The 17,287-nt window shown below is 40.6% G+C and overlaps 2 protein-coding genes across 2 annotated transcripts; both read right to left on the reverse strand.

The window, feature by feature from the left end:
- Positions 1 to 238: 238 nt before the first annotated feature.
- On the reverse strand, positions 239 to 6,421 carry LOC136427614 (retinol dehydrogenase 16-like). Its single transcript, XM_066416597.1, has 6 exons — positions 6,401 to 6,421; positions 4,558 to 4,921; positions 3,698 to 3,959; positions 2,863 to 3,026; positions 1,796 to 1,966; positions 239 to 1,301 (listed from the first exon to the last, which is right to left on the reverse strand). The coding sequence occupies exons 2-6, from the start codon at positions 4,877 to 4,879 to the stop codon at positions 1,255 to 1,257; spliced, it is 966 nt and encodes a 321-aa protein (XP_066272694.1). The 5' UTR covers positions 4,880 to 4,921; positions 6,401 to 6,421; the 3' UTR covers positions 239 to 1,254.
- Positions 6,422 to 8,737: 2,316 nt separating this feature from the next.
- LOC136426872 (uncharacterized) lies at positions 8,738 to 9,361 on the reverse strand. Its single transcript, XM_066415593.1, has one exon. It carries the CDS (start codon positions 9,359 to 9,361, stop codon positions 8,738 to 8,740), a length of 624 nt encoding a protein of 207 aa, XP_066271690.1.
- Positions 9,362 to 17,287: the final 7,926 nt, after the last annotated feature.

Consider the following 17,287-nt stretch of genomic DNA (forward strand, 5'->3'; position numbering starts at 1 on the left):
CTTTCTTTGATATTCAGACTATCCATGGTGATTCAAGGTTTGAAACTCTTACCAGTTTTAGGAAGGTTTGATACAACCTAGGGACCCCCGCACCGGAGGTTAATTTTTGCACGGCAAAACATAAATTGTCATAATGGCCATGCGTTTATCACATGAACGCCACGTGCCGCTGATGTCGGTGAAATTCAGAAGACAACATCGTTTTGAATAAATCGGAAGTTAAATGGTCATGTCATGTCATGTTTTACGCTAAGCTCATGCTGGCCTTTTTACTGCATTATAAGTTGGCATAGATTTGAGTTCCAAGGATGTGACTTTTTGACAGGTAAAAGTTAATGAGCGTGCATCCATAAAATCAAAGCAGTGTGATTTAAATAGTGATCAAGTTCATTTTAGTGGCATCCACTAAAAACTCATTCTTTGCAATATTCATATTGACTCTCTCTATATAATCATATTATGACATAACTCTATTGCACAACAATTGTACAAGGTACAAAGTATGGCATCTAGTAAGGATTTCAGGGGGTAAAAGTTTAAATATTCTGCAGAAAGCAATTCTGTTTGGTAAAGTTGAAATTGACATTTACTTCCCCATATTAGCACATTTGCATCATTATTGCATACTTTGGGCGTTTAAAAAGAGCACAGAAACAAGCCCCAAAAGGAGTATTTTATTTATTGGTGCCACCCAAAAATCAGCCCAGATTTCAGCCATAACCGTTTTTTGTCTACAATTTTCAGTAACTTCAGGCCGTGTGACGTCACAATGCCCAACCACATTGAGCCATGACCACATGATTACTTGTCCGGAAGCATTGGCACTTATCGGTCAGAATCGCGTATGTTTGGGAGATTTGAAAAGATGGCTAGCCTTCAAGTCATCAGAAATTTCAACGAGTTCCCACCACAAAACGACATTGGATGTTTACTCCATGATGGTCGGTATGCAATGGGATAGTGTTATTTAAACTTACTATGGATAGAAATCACAATAAAATTAATTTTGAAAATATGACTTTCAATGCTCTTAACTATTGCTTAGGTTGCCTTTAACTACAGTTCCATAAGGCTAATCTACCTGATACAAGAGAGTATAGCATGGGTTCATATGAGCTTTTGCTATCATTGGAAGAAGATATAAATGTCTGATTTATCTTTTCAAATTCTTAGAGTCATTTGTAGAGCAATTCAAAAACAGCTATGTAAATTATCCAAAGCTCAGTTAGGGTTTGGCTGCACACTGGTCCCTTTTCACTTTGATGCTGGTTTTGGAGTCACCCATGCAAAGATGGCATCCCCTAATGGTGGAAAAAATGAACACATGAACACACATCAGTTCAGTGTCACCTAAAATTGAAATTTAAAAACAAAATTTCAAAAGATGTGCAATTGGCAAAATGGCAATAAAGTATACTATTAAGCTCGCTCCTAAAGCTTCGCTAAAAATGGACGCAATTGTTTGGCTCATATGGGCTTCATGTCAGTGTGAATGCAAGGGAAAATTGGCACAAATTCACAAATATGGCACAATTTCCAAGCTTAATTTGGTGCAGTGGGATACTTTAAATGCATTTAAGTTTGCGTTGTTTTAATTTCGCGCTATGGGGAAAATGGGGTGTTCCGTGTTCGCGGTGGTTTTATCACTAGCTTGCGGCAGCGTTACAGAAACATACTGCTGCAGTATTGGACAAAATGTTTGCGGTAGTTTTAAGTTTCCTGTGAAACGGTCGCTGCAAAAACCGCGGACATAGAACCACCGCGAACATTTCTGCATTTACAGTAACCATTTTACCGATGTCGGTTGGCAGCCATGACAGCGGGATGAAGATTAGCTTGGCGTCCCACCCACACACATAGCGACTGCGCGGACGGACGGCGGTCAGGGCGTGTTCTATCGCGTCAACCACGAGATCCAGACGAGGGGAACAGATCAAGTCCAGGTGCTTCAGGACGTCTTGGGTCTCTGTGAAGGAAATAAGGAATTCATTTTTCATCATTCCACACTTAAGTTCTATATTCCTGTGTTTTGTGATATTTTGTATGTGGAAATTGAATCCATTTTGAGTATCTATCATTTTTATGTATTGTCAACCCTCACTGGGTAATAAGTATACATAAGACCATCACATGAAAAAAAAATGGCCTGCTGCATTTAGCATATCTCTTTGAACTTATTTTTTTTTCAATTGTGGCGATCAATCATGAATCAATGCCTCTTAAGTTATCCAGCGAACAAACAAACCTACAAACACAAATGATCCACTGCAGTACCGTAGAAACTCACTAGAAGGCCCATTCTTGAACTTGACCTTTGTTTTTCCACCCCCTACCAACCTACTAAATTTGATTACGATCCTTCCAATATCTTTCGAGTGATGTCACAGACAAACTAACCAACAAACACAAAAGGTCCACTGCAGAACCGGAAGAACCCCCAGAAGGCCCATTTTCGAATTTTGACCTTCGTCTCCCCAACAGAAACTTACCTACTAAAAATCACCAACATCCGTCCATGCCATCAAGAGTTATACCGCCAACACCCAGTCACTCCACAAAAGCCCAACCAAAATATAACCTTACGCCTATGGCGAAGGTAATAATATAATTAAGTGCTTGCCGTTTTGCTGAGCAGCCCTGTCAAGAAATGTCACCTTACTGAATGGAGATGAATTGCAACTGCACTTCTACGTGCAGGCCTCCACTGATTCTCCTTTACCAATATTTGTCCAAGCAGACTCATCATTTACTTTTCGGTGACTAGCCCCCTGCTGTAGTGATTGCACAAAGTTGTGTGGCCAAGGGGCTAAGGAATGGTGTGTGTGTGTGAAATATGAAAATAGAGTCAACTTCATGTCTTACTTGCTTGAAAAGCCTCCTCGCCTATTTCTTCCTTCCTTTCTGGTTCCAGGCTGTCCCACACAGATTTTATTTTTTGCGCTATGTTGTTTGCTTTAGTCATCGGTGTTTTGAAGTATCCAGGTTCTATGATATGGACTGAGACGCCAGCTGTCTGTAAACAGCGTCTGTAGATATACAGAGAAATATAGAACATGAAATAAATTGATTTGGGACTGAACAGAGCATTTGGGATAAATGCTCCTAACCATTTGAATCTTATACTAACATAGCGGATATTGTGTGAAAATTCCATCACTGTACATGTACATGTCATCATGTTTTTTTTAAGTGGGAGTTGTCACATGTCATTGAAATATCTCAAGATTGTTTGAAACAATCTCTAGATTGTTTAAAACAATGTCAAGATTCTTTAAAACAATCTCAATTGAATTTTAATTGATTGAAATGATCTGAAGATTCTTTTAAAGATTACAATTTCAAGTTTATCTTAAATAATCTCCAGATTTTTTTTTCAAAATAAGAAATAAGTACTTTTTATAGGAAACAAACTGAAGCTAACCCTGGCTAACTCCATCTTACATACAGCTTAAGGCAGTTTAGTCAGGCAGTTTTTAGTAGACATCAACAGAGTCTTATGCTTGAGAGGTGGGTGTTGCGATATTTAGTATACATATTCCCATTTGATTTGCATTATACATTCCAGTGCGGATTGTGGACCAGATTGCAGACCGGAATCTGAACCAGTGTCCAAATCAGGTTACGGACCAGAATCAGTGGACCGGGATCCAAACCGGTTTTCTGAAGACTTGAAAATTAAGATACCGTAATGTGTTACCTGAGACCATCAGAAAACCCCTCGACAGCAAACTTGGAGGCCGCGTACGGTCCCGTCCCGGGTTCCATCCTGGCGGTACAGCTGGACATGTTGACGATCCGACCTCCGGCCTTCTTCAGAAGTGGCAGGAAGGTGTGCGTCACGTCCACCAGGCCGAAGAAGTTGACTGCGAAGACCTGGTGATAGTCCTGCAGGTTCAGCCAGTCCATGTTGCCTGCGACTCTCCCAGAGATACCGGCATTGTTAACCAGACCCCACAAACCTGAAGATCAAATTACGAAAAGAATAGTAGAAGTGGTTACATGCATGTGGCATCAAATGGCCATGTACACAAGCCCGAGAGGTATAACATATTGATCTAACATTCTCGTATACAACTCTGTGCAAAAACGAGACAATATTGATTATTATACATTCCTGATACAGCATACTGTTACCAACATACTGATCTAGAGCATTAGCATGTACATTATTCTATTGATAATTTCTACTGTTGGTCATAGTGTAAGATTAGATTAGTTGTTTATGTTTGTCAACAATTAGCAATAGTTCAACTCTCATGTGCGTAAGTTGCCATACATTGTGCCAGTTACAATTGTTGTGCAATAAAGTTCTTCTATTTCAGCAAGGAGGTTTAATCCTTGATTACAGCAGGAGAGTCTACGTTCAGGTTGTTTTTGCACTGTTGCATCTAAGTTGACAAACACCAAAAATAGATAAAATAATGATAAAAATATGCTGAAAAGTGGTTGTACATGTCATTTGCATTCAGCTTTGTTCACAAGTACTATTTTCAATTTTAGCGCCAAAATCTTACGAATAGGTCCTTTAAGAACATCTCAGCTTGAAGATTGACTGACCTTTTTCTCCAACATGACCTTTGACAGTCTGGAGTCCTTGCTTGACGCTCTCGTGGTCGGCCACGTTCATGCGCAACGTGACGACCCTCTCCGAGCAGCTCTTACGTATTCCCTCCTCCCCCTTCTCCGTCAGGCACGCCGCAAACACGCGGAATCCCAGCCCGTCCAATCGTATGGCATCTTCCCTGCCGAAGCCGGAGTCGCACCCAGTGATGAGGACAAACTTGTTGTGGGTGTTCTGGATCCTGGGGCGACCTTTGACCCACTTGTAGATCTTGTATGCGATGATGATGAGGATGACAGACAGGAGAGCGTCCAGCATGATTCTCACAGGTGTCTACAGGTGTCTAACTGCAGGTGCAACCTAACAGGTGCAGAGGTATATCTATTTATTCATTGGTTTTTACCACATTTGTAGGAAGGATTGACCTAACAGGTGACTATCAACTTTTCAAGATGTCAACCCAGACCAGACTGTAAGGTTTGATCCCCCACACCGGGAAGGGCTCCTGCTCTTTTCAATAAGTGTGGCGGGTTCTTTAACGTGCTCGAGGTGTGGCTCTCTTCAGTCAAACACGGGACCTCCATTTAACGTCCTGTCCGAGGGACTCCCCTAACCAAAGCTATGGTACTCATTTTCACCCGAGTGAAGTGAGGAAAGTCATGTCAAGTGCCTTTCCCAAGGGCACAACGTCAACGGGGACAAATCAGGGAACCCCCAGATTAGAACCCAAGATCTCTGGGCCAACACCATTTGAATCGCTTAACTCTGAATGTGAATAAGACAAAATGGATGCTCCAGGGTTTCGCAGCGAATAGGACTATTAAAATATAAAGCGCCTCAGATTCTGTCTCATTGTCAACATTGCTACTAGTAGTATGATATACCCATCCATGATTTCACCACTCTTTGATTATTGCAACCCAGTCTGGGAAAACTGCAACATCACCAAGCAGCGACAACTACAAGTCCTTCAAAATCGAGCGGCCAGGGTCGTCCTACAAACTGAGGCAACAATCCAGTGTACAGGACCTGCACACCAGACTCAAATGGAAGTACCTGACGCAATGTAGAAAAGAACATGTGTGTCATGGTTTTTAAATGTATTAACGGGCTTGCCCCTTTATGATTGGATGCCACTTTTGTACACAACCACCTGTTGCACGACTACAACACTAGCCTCAGTGCTCCATAAACCTAACTACACCACCACAGCCGGTCACCGCACATTTGCCTTCAGAGGCACAACATATTACAATACACTACCAGCAGGCGTATCGTAAGGCACTTATCAACCCTACCAGTTTAAAGGGGATGGACCGGTTAATGGACATGCGCACAAATTTGACCAGTTTGTACCTTATTTTTTTGGTTATTATTTTTGAGAATTTTTTCCTGGTGAAATCTTTGGTCAATTTTGGCCAGTTTTCAGGCAGGGAGACCAGACATGTGTTTACTTTTCAAATCCAGAAAGAAATTGTGACCTTTGACCTTTGTTGTGGTATAGAATTACATCTTTTGTGTGTGTGTGTTTCGAGATATTTGTGGTCAGCATCCAGAAACACAAATGCACACACAGAATTAAATAACACACACAAACAGACCAAACACAATACCTCAATTCTTCATGCAGGTAAAATACAAGACCATTGAAGAAGATGAGTTACTACAAGCTCAAATCATGATGCTAGCATAACTAATATATATAGCCAGAGAGAGTAAGGTTAAATCGTTCTGCAGCTAATTTGGATCAAATTTAGGTCAAATTGACAACATCGATCGTGATGATCAGTTGACGTTAGTATTGTTCATCCTAACAGTGTCAAACAACGAGAAAGATACCTTCAAACAGTAACACATACATACAAACAGAGGCTGATCAACTGCAGGTAACGGCAGAATTGCAGTAGATGTCCAAAGTTTGAGTCATGTAGTGTAGCAGTGGACTTTGCACTTTGCTTGGCATTTTTCCTCCCACAAGTCAACAGCGCCCCCTGTCGATCCAAACCACTTGGTGCACCAGATCGGTTTATCACAGGTTTGCGATATTCTAGCGGGACCACAATTTGACCAATTTTTACTCAGAAATGTCCAGTTTTCTACTAGGGAGGACAGAAAATGTGAACTTTGAAAATCTGGCCAAAATTTGTGACCTTTGCCATATTTTGACCTAAGAGATTGACCCATGACCTATGGTATGATTCTCTCTGGATGGACTGACTCATATAGGACAGGGAGTGGGGATGAAAATATCAATTCCTCCTTTTTTTTTACCTAAACCTCAAGACCTCGAAATTATAAGATTTTGGGGCACTCAGCGGCTTTCTATGGTAATGCAGCGGAACTTCCGGTTTTTATATCTCGTGTTCTGGACATGCTATGTTCATGATTTTATATCATGTTCTGGACTTGCTATGGTCATTTAACAGCAGGAGCAGACTTTGAAAGATAATAACCCAAGAAGGGGTTGACGGATCGTCATGGTTTTTCGTATGTAAATAGCTTATGGTATGATTAACATATTCATATGCTAATCATGCAAATCAGGAACTTATTCGCACAGTTAATGAGGGAATTAACAAATCTGTTGCATTCTATGATAGGACTGTCAAACATGTAACTGAGAAAGACAGGAATATCAACAGATATCAATTATGCAAATGAGGACCTAATTTGAATAATCAAAGAGAAGACACAGACTATGATTCCATAGTGGTAAATGATAGGAATTTCATTCTTGCAGGATTTGGAAGGTATTCTGTGAATGTTGACGTTATCAGACATATATCATGCAAATGAGGGCCTCAATTACATAATTCATGAGGAAATGCTTCAATAGCCTTATTTGCTAAGATAAGACTTTCATACTTTGAAGAAGTTGTATTATTTGGGTAGAGATTATGATCAAATGATATAATTTATGCAGATGAGGACCTTATTTGCATAATGAATCAGAAACATTTATCATTTGTCACTCGAGGAGTGTCAAGACCACTACAGTAGCAGAACACACTACTTGAAAAGGTCAACATCATTTGACGAAGGTATGAGGCCGTGGAACTAGTGTTTTTATACCCCCGGTACATCTGTTCTAGAAAAAAAAGTAATTCAACTTAATTGAAGAGCAGTAGTTAAAAATCATATTCAATCTTCGCTCTGAAGTTGTTTTCCATTGTGCAGACACTTGACCTAACACTGGTGGGTTGATTTGAATTTCGAGGTTCGTTTTACCATTTATCAGTCACTCTGCCCCACTTACAATTACTGTAAAAAGTTGAAATCACACATATATAATGATGAACGTCTCTTTAGGTTACATAAAAAATTTCTGAAATCCCAACAGTTCCTCTTTTACAGCTGCTAGAATGGACTGACGTGTTACATTCAAGCCAGTTGCTTTTATGTATCTAAATACATTATGTGTTGATTAGACGTTTTTGGAGACTTCTTTCCCATTAACCAAGAGAAGCAAAACTTGACACAGCTATAAACACCAATTTACCAAGAAGTATGCTAAGTTTGGTTTCTCTTAGTTTATGAAAAAGGAGTCGACAGGAACCTTTAATCAGCGCAACAAATATTCAGTACCCATTCAGGAGTCTGACGACCCCTCTGAATTAAACTCGTACCTCACTCCACTCCAGTCACGGAAAGGGGAAAACTGATTGAATGTCAGAGAAATAGGCATGTGGTTTATGATGCATTTTGATATGTCTGCAGTTTCATCCTCCTGCAATGGCTAGAAGTGGGTTCCGCAATTTTTAATAACACGTTTATTGAACTACCCTCGTACTGCTATTTGCTTCTGACGGACTTCCAAGGGTTTTGTCACGTTAAAATCAACTCAGTCGCTCATAGAAATCTGAACAACAAATTGAGATATTTCAGCCTCAAAAAGATTATGTACCTTTACCTTTGTGTTGAATTTCAAGTCACTCGATGAAAAAATCGCTTTTTATAAAATTACTTGCATTACTTTTTGACAACCCTCGTAGTTGTAATTTCATGTTACTTTCATTACACACAGCAGTCCTCACAGACTAATAAGTTTGTTCTTGAGTTCATGAACAAAGCTTCCCTTGGAATGCATTTCTTCGTGAGATCTATGAACCTTTGTGTTTTGGGTTTCACAATAGGTAGAAGGGGTCAATGTTTGTCCTCCTGCAGTAGCAGTATTTTCTAATTATAAGTTCCGGATGTTTGTTCAAGACACAGTCCATACTCCTTAATTCTACTGCTGTCTGACGTGACAGCCAAGGAGTCGTTTCCGAGCTTTTGCGTCATATGAACAGTTGCTTCAAACAGCGCATGCCCGGGCACGGTCTCCATTGTGATTTGGACGTCTCTATAGGCGATGCCGTTTTGGTTGTCTGGTTCAGCCGTCTCGGCATGGGTCACGTTTTTGAGTGCCAGTTGGTGGCACAAACTCCTGTACGGCTTGGTGAGGGCATTGATGTGCTCTACCAAAAACTGTGCAACCTTCATGGCAAGACCTCCCTCTGGCGGGATAGATTTCCACTGCAGGCAGGAGCACGAATGTGTTTCAATACCTGCGTCTTGACAAGTGCGGTTAGCGGGAATTTGGGAGAAGAGACTGATTGCTCGAGGTGTGCCAATGGTTGAATCTTGGTGGCCTATGATGTCAGCTAACATAGCGTACATGTCAAACGATGACGTCAGCTTGTCCAAATTCTGTTGCAAGCTTGTCAGGACTTCCGGATGATTGCGTTTTATGCTATCTGGGAGTACAATGGACATAAAAGGCAGTCTTTCTTCTGTCTTCCCTTGTAATGTTTCTCTCATGTTCCCGTACCTCGGCCCACCCTCATTAAATCAGGACCCCTATCGCTCCACGTTAGCTCGCTCGTGTAGGGGCCCTGATCTTCAGCGTCGGTAGACATGGTTCTGGCGACATCACCACCAAAACAGCTTCAGTCAATCAGAGGGTTTGCTAAACCTCATCTGAAGCAAGAGCGCAAAGGACGCTGGGAAGCTATCAACCAATCAGGTTACGTCTCACATCGTTACTTTAGGTTCAGAACAAATTAACCGCCAAATAAGGATAGCTCATTAATTAGTCATGAGCACCTGTCAGTAACGGCGCAAGAACCATGTTTACCGGCGCTAAAGATCAGGGCCCCTACGCAAGCGAGCTAACGTGGAGCGATAGGGGTCCTGATTTAATGAGGGTGCTCGGACCGTGATCATTGAAGACAACCAGGATAGTGTTCTCCAGATGTCTCCCCGCGTACAGATCTCTGAGGACATCCAGCAGAGGCAAGAACAACAGCATAGTCCTTTAGTCAACATTTTACTCTGAGATGACACAATGTATCAGACATTGTGCCGTCAGTTTTGCCTTTTGCAATACAAAATCATTGACTGTCATTACACATATTGATCTCAAAGCTTTTATAATTCTCTATAAAATTTACATTATCGGTTGTTTTGTGTTAAAATCCTTCCAGATGTCGAGATAAAAATATTTCCAACAAGACATTGAATGGGTGGTAGAGATACATACTGTTCCAATATTTGGCCATTTCTATATACAATGTACCAGCACTCTTGTATAGAAGACACACGTACATGACCCAATATATCAGTGAGGATTTTTTAAAATGTCATATCAATCCATGTGTTTTAATAAGTAAGCAGATGCTTCAGATTAAAAATAAATAACAAAATGGTTTCATCTGAACACTATATACAGTAACCATCTTAAAATCTGACTCAAGTTGCCTTCTAAAGCTTAACTCCTTGAAGACATTTTGAACTAACTGTCCATTATGTCGCGATCATCCAAGTGAGAGGCCGCATGTGACGTACTGTCGGTGTCTTCTTCACATGCAGCACCATCCTCCCCTCTTCTCTGTAAGAAGATAAGATGAAGAATGTTGGAGAAGTTTTGATATCTTACAAGACAGATTGCTCTGAAATCAAGTTCTGAAGTCATTTGGCCATACTTTCATATTTTACAGGTCCATGGTGCTGAACACACCATCCACACAAACATACAGGACACTAGTGCACAACACAATCTGTACACTAAACCTGGCCATGGTGCTGAACACACCATCTACACAAACTGCTAGTGCACAATACAATCTGTAAACAAGCCTGTCCTTGGTGCTGAACACACCATCTACACAAACATACAGGACACAAGTGCACAACACAATCTGTACTCTAAACCTGACCATGGTGCTGAACACACCATCTACACAAACTGCTAGTGCACAATACAATCTGTAAACAAGCCTGTCTTTGGTGCTGAACACACCATCTACACAAACATACAGGACACTGGTGCACAACACAATCTGTTCTTAGTGCTGAACATGCCACCTTCACAAACATACAGGACACCGGTGCACAGCACAACATGTACACAAACCTGTCCTTGGTGCTGAACACACCATCTACACAAGCATTCAGGTCACTAGTGCCCAACTCAAACTCTACTATGCGAACGGGTTCACAGAAAGTGTTTGACATTGATTATACCTGATGTCAGTGTGAAAATAAATGTAACTACAACTAACCAGTCTTGCTGTCATCCATTCCGGTGCATTCTCGACTCTTCCCACTCTTCGTTCTGTCTCTCTTCCACCATCTTGTTTTTGAGTCTTTAGTGGTTTCCTCATTTTCCACTCCATTTCCTTTCTCTGAAAAGAAATATTAACATCACTTATACACTTCTAAGGTCTTAGAAAATTGATAGGCAGGGATTCTCTATTTGTCCAACAAGTACAGTGTGTAAAAATGCAATACATCAAGACACTGGAATTTTCAACATCATATTCTAATTACACAGAAATATACATTGTGAAGGCACAATCTTTTATCTTAACAAAAATGAGGTTCTGGAGAGCATGTCTGAAAACAACACTGGAATGTTTTCACACTTAGATATCAGATAGTAAATTCTATGTCTCTTGCCAGCGGTCGACAAAAAAAAGGCTACGGTCGTTGGGTATATTTTGTTGGTTAACCTGCAACACAACATTGTTTTTCCTAGGCCTAATACGTGTGTAAGTTATTTAAGTCAAGTCTTTGAATCCTCATTTCAGAGTCAAAGGAAATTCAGAGAGAACCTGCCATTTCAAAAACAGTTGGCAACATGCCAACTTAGCTTCAATTAGTCCAGGGCTCAAAATTCATTTTGGGAATAGGTACATAGGTGCACCTAAAAATTTAGGTGCACAGCAATAATTTTGGGTGGACAACATAAAATAAAGAAGCTATATTGTAAAGTACAACAACGGTTATATTACTTTTTATGATATCTAAATCCAAGAATATCCTGCATGCTCGTGTACAATTATAGTATCCTTTCCCTATAGCCTACAGAAATATCAGGTGGACTGGTGCACTCAGTCAAAAGTTTGGGTGCACAAAGATGCACATGCACTCAGCATTTTGAGCCCTGCAGTCTGTAGATACTTTATCATATAACCCAACAGCATACAGTATATACCATGTCAGTATGAGTACTGTTGATTTCATAACTAGGTGTCATGGAAATAAGTTTACCTTCCGACCGCTTTCTTCTGAAGATCTTCCACCTGCTTTTTCTGGGCTCTGTAATATGATGGTAACAGGTTAGATCACATGTGGTCGCTCACGGTGTGCTTTGTCTATTATGCTGTAAATACATGTATTGTGACTGCAAATGTTTGGATATGGAAAATACATGCTACTTCTATTGATGTACTGTAAATGCAGGAATGTTCTCAGTGGTTTTATATAATCACTTCACGTTTTTTGCGGCGACCCTTTGACGGCAAACTTAAAACCCCCGTGAACATTTTTTTTCCAATACTGTTGTAGAATGTTATTCTCCAAGCAGAGGCTTCGATCGAGATTTCTAACGTCCCTCTTCTCGAGGGACGTTAGAAATCTCGATCGAAGCCTCTGCTTGGAGAATAGCAGAATGTGACTACAGCGCTGCCGCAAACTTGACTGCAAACACTCAATTTTCACCTTAGCGCAAAATAAAAACCATGCAATCTTAAACAAATTTACAGTAAGTTGTAGAAATAGGCCTAGGGGATCATGATACTTTTTGATTACAGAACATGACTGGTTGCAAATGATTTACAATACTGCCTAATTTGGTCTTGTGAAAAGACTGTTCACCTTTTATCCCCAGTTGGGTCATACAGAAGACTTTAGAATTAGAATAGTACAATCTACATATAGAAGCACTCAGCACTTTCGAAATAGTTGAACACATCACTACCTACTGTAGTGGCCATGTTTGGCCTATGGAGCTATAGACAAGGTGATGACACTTCCCTGGCACTGGATGGTGTTATACAGTTTTTAACTCAATTCTAACTCATTCCATTGACCCTAAAAACAATGACAAGATACTGATGTTGAATCAATCAAAATACAAGCATGATCTTCCTTTCTCACACATATCAGTACTGATCATTATTCATTGCAATTCTACTTACCATTGTCATTGCCACTTGTCTTTCCACCATTCTTCCTAGCGAAAACTCTTCTCCACCACTTCCTTCCTTCTTTTGCATCCTTTTTGTCTGAAGGTAGAGAAAAGTGTTAGAAAGAACAGGAAAGCCAACATTTGTTATCTCCATGAAAAAAGGCTTTTTCATGGAGATACTGTTTTGCGTGCGTTTGGTGTCTGTGTGTATGTATGTGTCACCGGATGCTTAAAGTCACCATAACTGTAGAACCTGTACATGGATTGTAATGATTTTTGGTATGTGGGTGGGCGTTAAGAGGAGAAAGGTCAAGGTCGATTTTGGGCCCCCTGGCATGTGTGACTGGTACTGCAATGGCATATTTGTAAAAATCTTCAATGTAAAAGAACTGAAGAGTGGATCGACAGGTCATCATGTTATTTGGTACACAGGTAGGTTAGACCAAGACATACACACTTAAGTGCAAACTATGCAAATGAGACCGAATTTGCATAAGTAAGGAGGTAAATCGTTTGCATGTGTGTCGCTGGTTGCTTAAAATCAGCATAACTGTAGAACGTGTAGATGGATTGTAATGATATTTGGTATGTGGGTATGCGCTGGGAGGAGAATGGTCAAGGTCGATTTTGGGCCCCCTGGTTTGTGTCCCTGGAACTACAATGGCCTATTTGTAAAAATGTTCTAAAGGGGTATAACTGAAGAAAGGAACAACAGATTTTCATGTTATTTGGTACGCAGGTAGGTTGGACAGAGATATACACACTGAAGTGCAAATCATGCAAAGTTAGTGTGTTTGCGTGTGTGTGCGCGTGTGTGTATGTTTGTGTCATCGTGTGTGTATGTATGTGTCACTGGATGCGTAAAATCAGCATAACTGAAGAACGTGTGGATGGATTGTAATGATATTTGGTATGTGGGTAGGTGTTAGGAGGAGGAAGGTCAAGGTTGATTTTGGGCCCCCTGGTCTGTGTCACTGGAGCTGCAGAGGTGTATTTGTAAAAATCTTCCAAGTAGAATAACTGAAGGAAGGAACGACAAATTTTCATGTTATTTGGTACGCAAGTGAGTTGGGCAGAGATGTACAAACTGAAGTGGTAATTATGCAAATTTGGACTGAATTTGCATAAGTAATGAGGAATATCTACTTCTCCATTGTGGGTATGGGCTTTGAGGTCACACCTGTTGAATCCATTGGTCTCTTACCTAGGGCGAGTATTCCCCAATTCCCAACAGCTGGTGGTTCCGCTGCCCAAAACCAAGTAGATGTAAGGGTGGTAACTCTACTGATGGTGTTGCGGAAAGTTTTATGTACCTTTTGTTTCATAGTACGGATGTTATATTTAAAATGTAGGTACCTTTAGAACAGGTCAATACACCTGACAATAATTTATGTTAATGAGGACCTAATTTGCATAATTTATGCATAATCATGTATTTCCCTAACCGTAAAAGCTGTGGCTGTCATATTTGAGATGTAGGTACCATTAGGAAAGGTGAATACACATGGACATAAATTATGCTAACGAGGACCTCATTTGTATGATGTATGCAGAAACTTGTATCTCCCTTACCATAATAGCTGCAGATATCATATTTGAGATGTAGGTACCTTTAGGAAAGGTAAACACACTTGTCCATGAATTATGCTAATGAGGACCTAATTTGCATATTTTATGCGTAAATGTGTATATCTCCTACCGTAAAGGCTATGGATGTCATATTTGAGATGTAGGTACCATTAGGAAAGGTAAAAAACCTGGCCATAATTATGCTAATGAGGGCATCATTTGCATAATTTAGGCATATCCCTTGCCGTAAAGGCTACGGATGTCATATTTCAGATGTAGGTAATTTTAGGAAAGGTGAACACACATGAGCATAAATTATGCTAATGAATACCTCATTTGCATAATTTATTCATAAACGTGTATTTTCCTTACCGTTAAAGCTACAGATGTCATATTTTAGATGTAGGTACTTTTAGGGAAGTATAAAATATGCTGATGCGGACCTCATTTGTATAATTTAGGTATAACCTTGTATTTCCCTTACTGTAAAGGCTACGGATTTCATATTTGACATGTAGGTACCTTTATGAAAGGTCAGAAAACCTGGCCATAAATTATGCTGATGAGGAGTTTTTGCATAATATATGCATTACCCTTACCATAAAAGCTACTGATGATATATTTCAGATGTAGGTACCTTTAGGAAAGCTGAACACACCTGACCATACATTATGCTAATACAGACCTAGTTTGCATAATTTATGCAGAAAATTCAGAATTCCCTTACACTACAGTAAATGCTAAGGACGTCATATTTGAGGTGTAGGTAATGGGAGGGGAATATCCTGCATTTTCCCAAAAATGTTGCCTTTCTAGGTTCTATTTCATGGATACCCTCTGGCACACAAAACAAAACAACCAGCAGCAACAACAAATAAACACATCTCATATGAAAACAAATTTCATGGAGATTTTAGGTCTTCGGACTCTTGTTTTGTTTGTATTGCATACCCGGTAAACCGCCTCATGGCGTAACACACCAGGGTTGTACTGAAGAGTACAAGTTACATATTCGGACAAATTTATATGATCCACTCACACCAGGAAGAACCCCTACTCTTTTCGATAAGCGTGGTGGCTTCTTTCATGTGCTCAAGGTGTGGCTCTCCTCAAACACAGGACCTCCATTTAACGTATTATCTGAGGGACGTCCCTAACCAAAGCTAGGTACTCTTTTTCACCTGAGTGAAGTGAGGAAAGTCGTGTTAAGTGCCTTTCCCAAGGGCACAACGTCAACGCGACATATCAGGGAACCCTGGATTCGAACCTAGTACTTCTGAGTTCTGAGGTCAACCGGAAACATCCTACCACTGCGCCCCTGCGACGCCATTTGCAAGGCAATGCAGACTATGTCACTTCTCATCCCTCCCCCATGAAAAAATGGATTGTTGACCACAATCACAAAGTCACCTTGTACAGGCATGGATCATTGTAAAACTACCAGAGAAAAAAATTCCCTATGTTTAAAGCAGACAAATATAGAATGGAAGTAGATCAAAGTTTTCATGCTTGTATGTCATGAGTCTACTCACCAATGATGCTGTCATCTATCTTGTTCATTGCCATCTTCTCTCTCTTAATCCTCAGATCCCACCACTTGCCTCCCCTCTTTTTAGGATCATCAGTTTGGGCCTTGGTGTCTTTCTCTGAAATGATAACAAACATGATGTAGAACATAATGTTTAAACACTTACACCCATGCATTCTTAACACTTGAGTTACTTCATTGGTGAGCAGATGATTCTATTAAAGCAAAACACTGTTTAGTCATGAAAATGACAAGTTGTACTCTGGTTTTAAAAGAAAACACATTCTAAAAGACCGATGACATTCACATCTCTCCAACTGGGGTACTAATGTCGTAGAATAGTCAGACATATCAGACCCACCACACGTACCAGTAACCACGCTTCCTTGGTCTTCCTTTTCAACTTTCTTGGCTTGGATGTCTGCATTTTGACCCGTCAGTCTGGTAGGAACCATTAGATGAGAGTCACCACACATGTCAGTGATGACTGAGTTGTCTTGCTCTTCCTTTTCAAGACCCTGGGCATCTTGGTGCAACAATGCGGTGGGTGTAGTTTGGACCAAGTCTTGTGGGTTTTCCTTGACAACTTTCTTAGCAAGATCATTGACATCTTCACCTTTGTGGGTTGGTGTGGTAGGTTTAGCTCGGTCACCACTGACAAAGTCTTGTGGGTCTTCCTTCTCAACTTCTTTTGAAAGATCTTGGAGATCTTTTCCTTGGTGCATCAGAGTGGTAGATGTAGATTGGTCACCATTTACAAAGTCTTGTATGTCTTCCTTGTCATCTTTCTTGAATAGACCTTGGACATCTTGGTGCATCAATGTAGTTGGTGTGGATTGGTCACCACACGCTTCCTTGATAAATTCTTGTGTGTCTTCCATGTTAACTTTCTTGGCGAGATCTTGGAGATCTTGATCTTGATGCATCAATGTCGCAGGTGTAGACTGGTCATCGCTCATTTCATTGACAAAGTCTCGTATATCTTCCTCGTCAACCTTCTTGGCGATATCTTGGACATCTTCACCAGTGCCACACATCCCATTGACCCAGTCTGCTATGTCCTCTTCCTCAGCTCTCTTGGCAAGGCTTTGTACATCTTCATGAACCAACGATCCCTCCGCTGCCAGTCTTGGAGTGGACGGTGGCGTGCCCGCGGGGGACTGGCAGGTGTAGTACG

This window comes from Branchiostoma lanceolatum, chromosome 2 (assembly GCF_035083965.1).
Source record: "Branchiostoma lanceolatum isolate klBraLanc5 chromosome 2, klBraLanc5.hap2, whole genome shotgun sequence".
NCBI classification, from domain to species: domain Eukaryota; kingdom Metazoa; phylum Chordata; class Leptocardii; order Amphioxiformes; family Branchiostomatidae; genus Branchiostoma; species Branchiostoma lanceolatum.

Excerpts from the sequence above, each read along its gene's own strand:
- LOC136427614 (XM_066416597.1), bottom strand. The coding sequence starts at position 4,879 with ATGCTGGACGCTCTCCTGTCTGTCATCCTCATCATCATCGCATACAAG. Across the intron at positions 3,027-3,697 it reads GGGTTTTCTGATGGTCTCAG|ACGCTGTTTACAGACAGCTG; the intron begins GTAACACATTAC and ends GTATATCTACAG. Across the intron at positions 1,967-2,862 it reads CGAGGAGGCTTTTCAAGCAA|AGACCCAAGACGTCCTGAAG; the intron begins GTAAGACATGAA and ends TTTCCTTCACAG.
- LOC136426872 (XM_066415593.1), bottom strand. The coding sequence starts at position 9,361 with ATGAGAGAAACATTACAAGGGAAGACAGAAGAAAGACTGCCTTTTATG.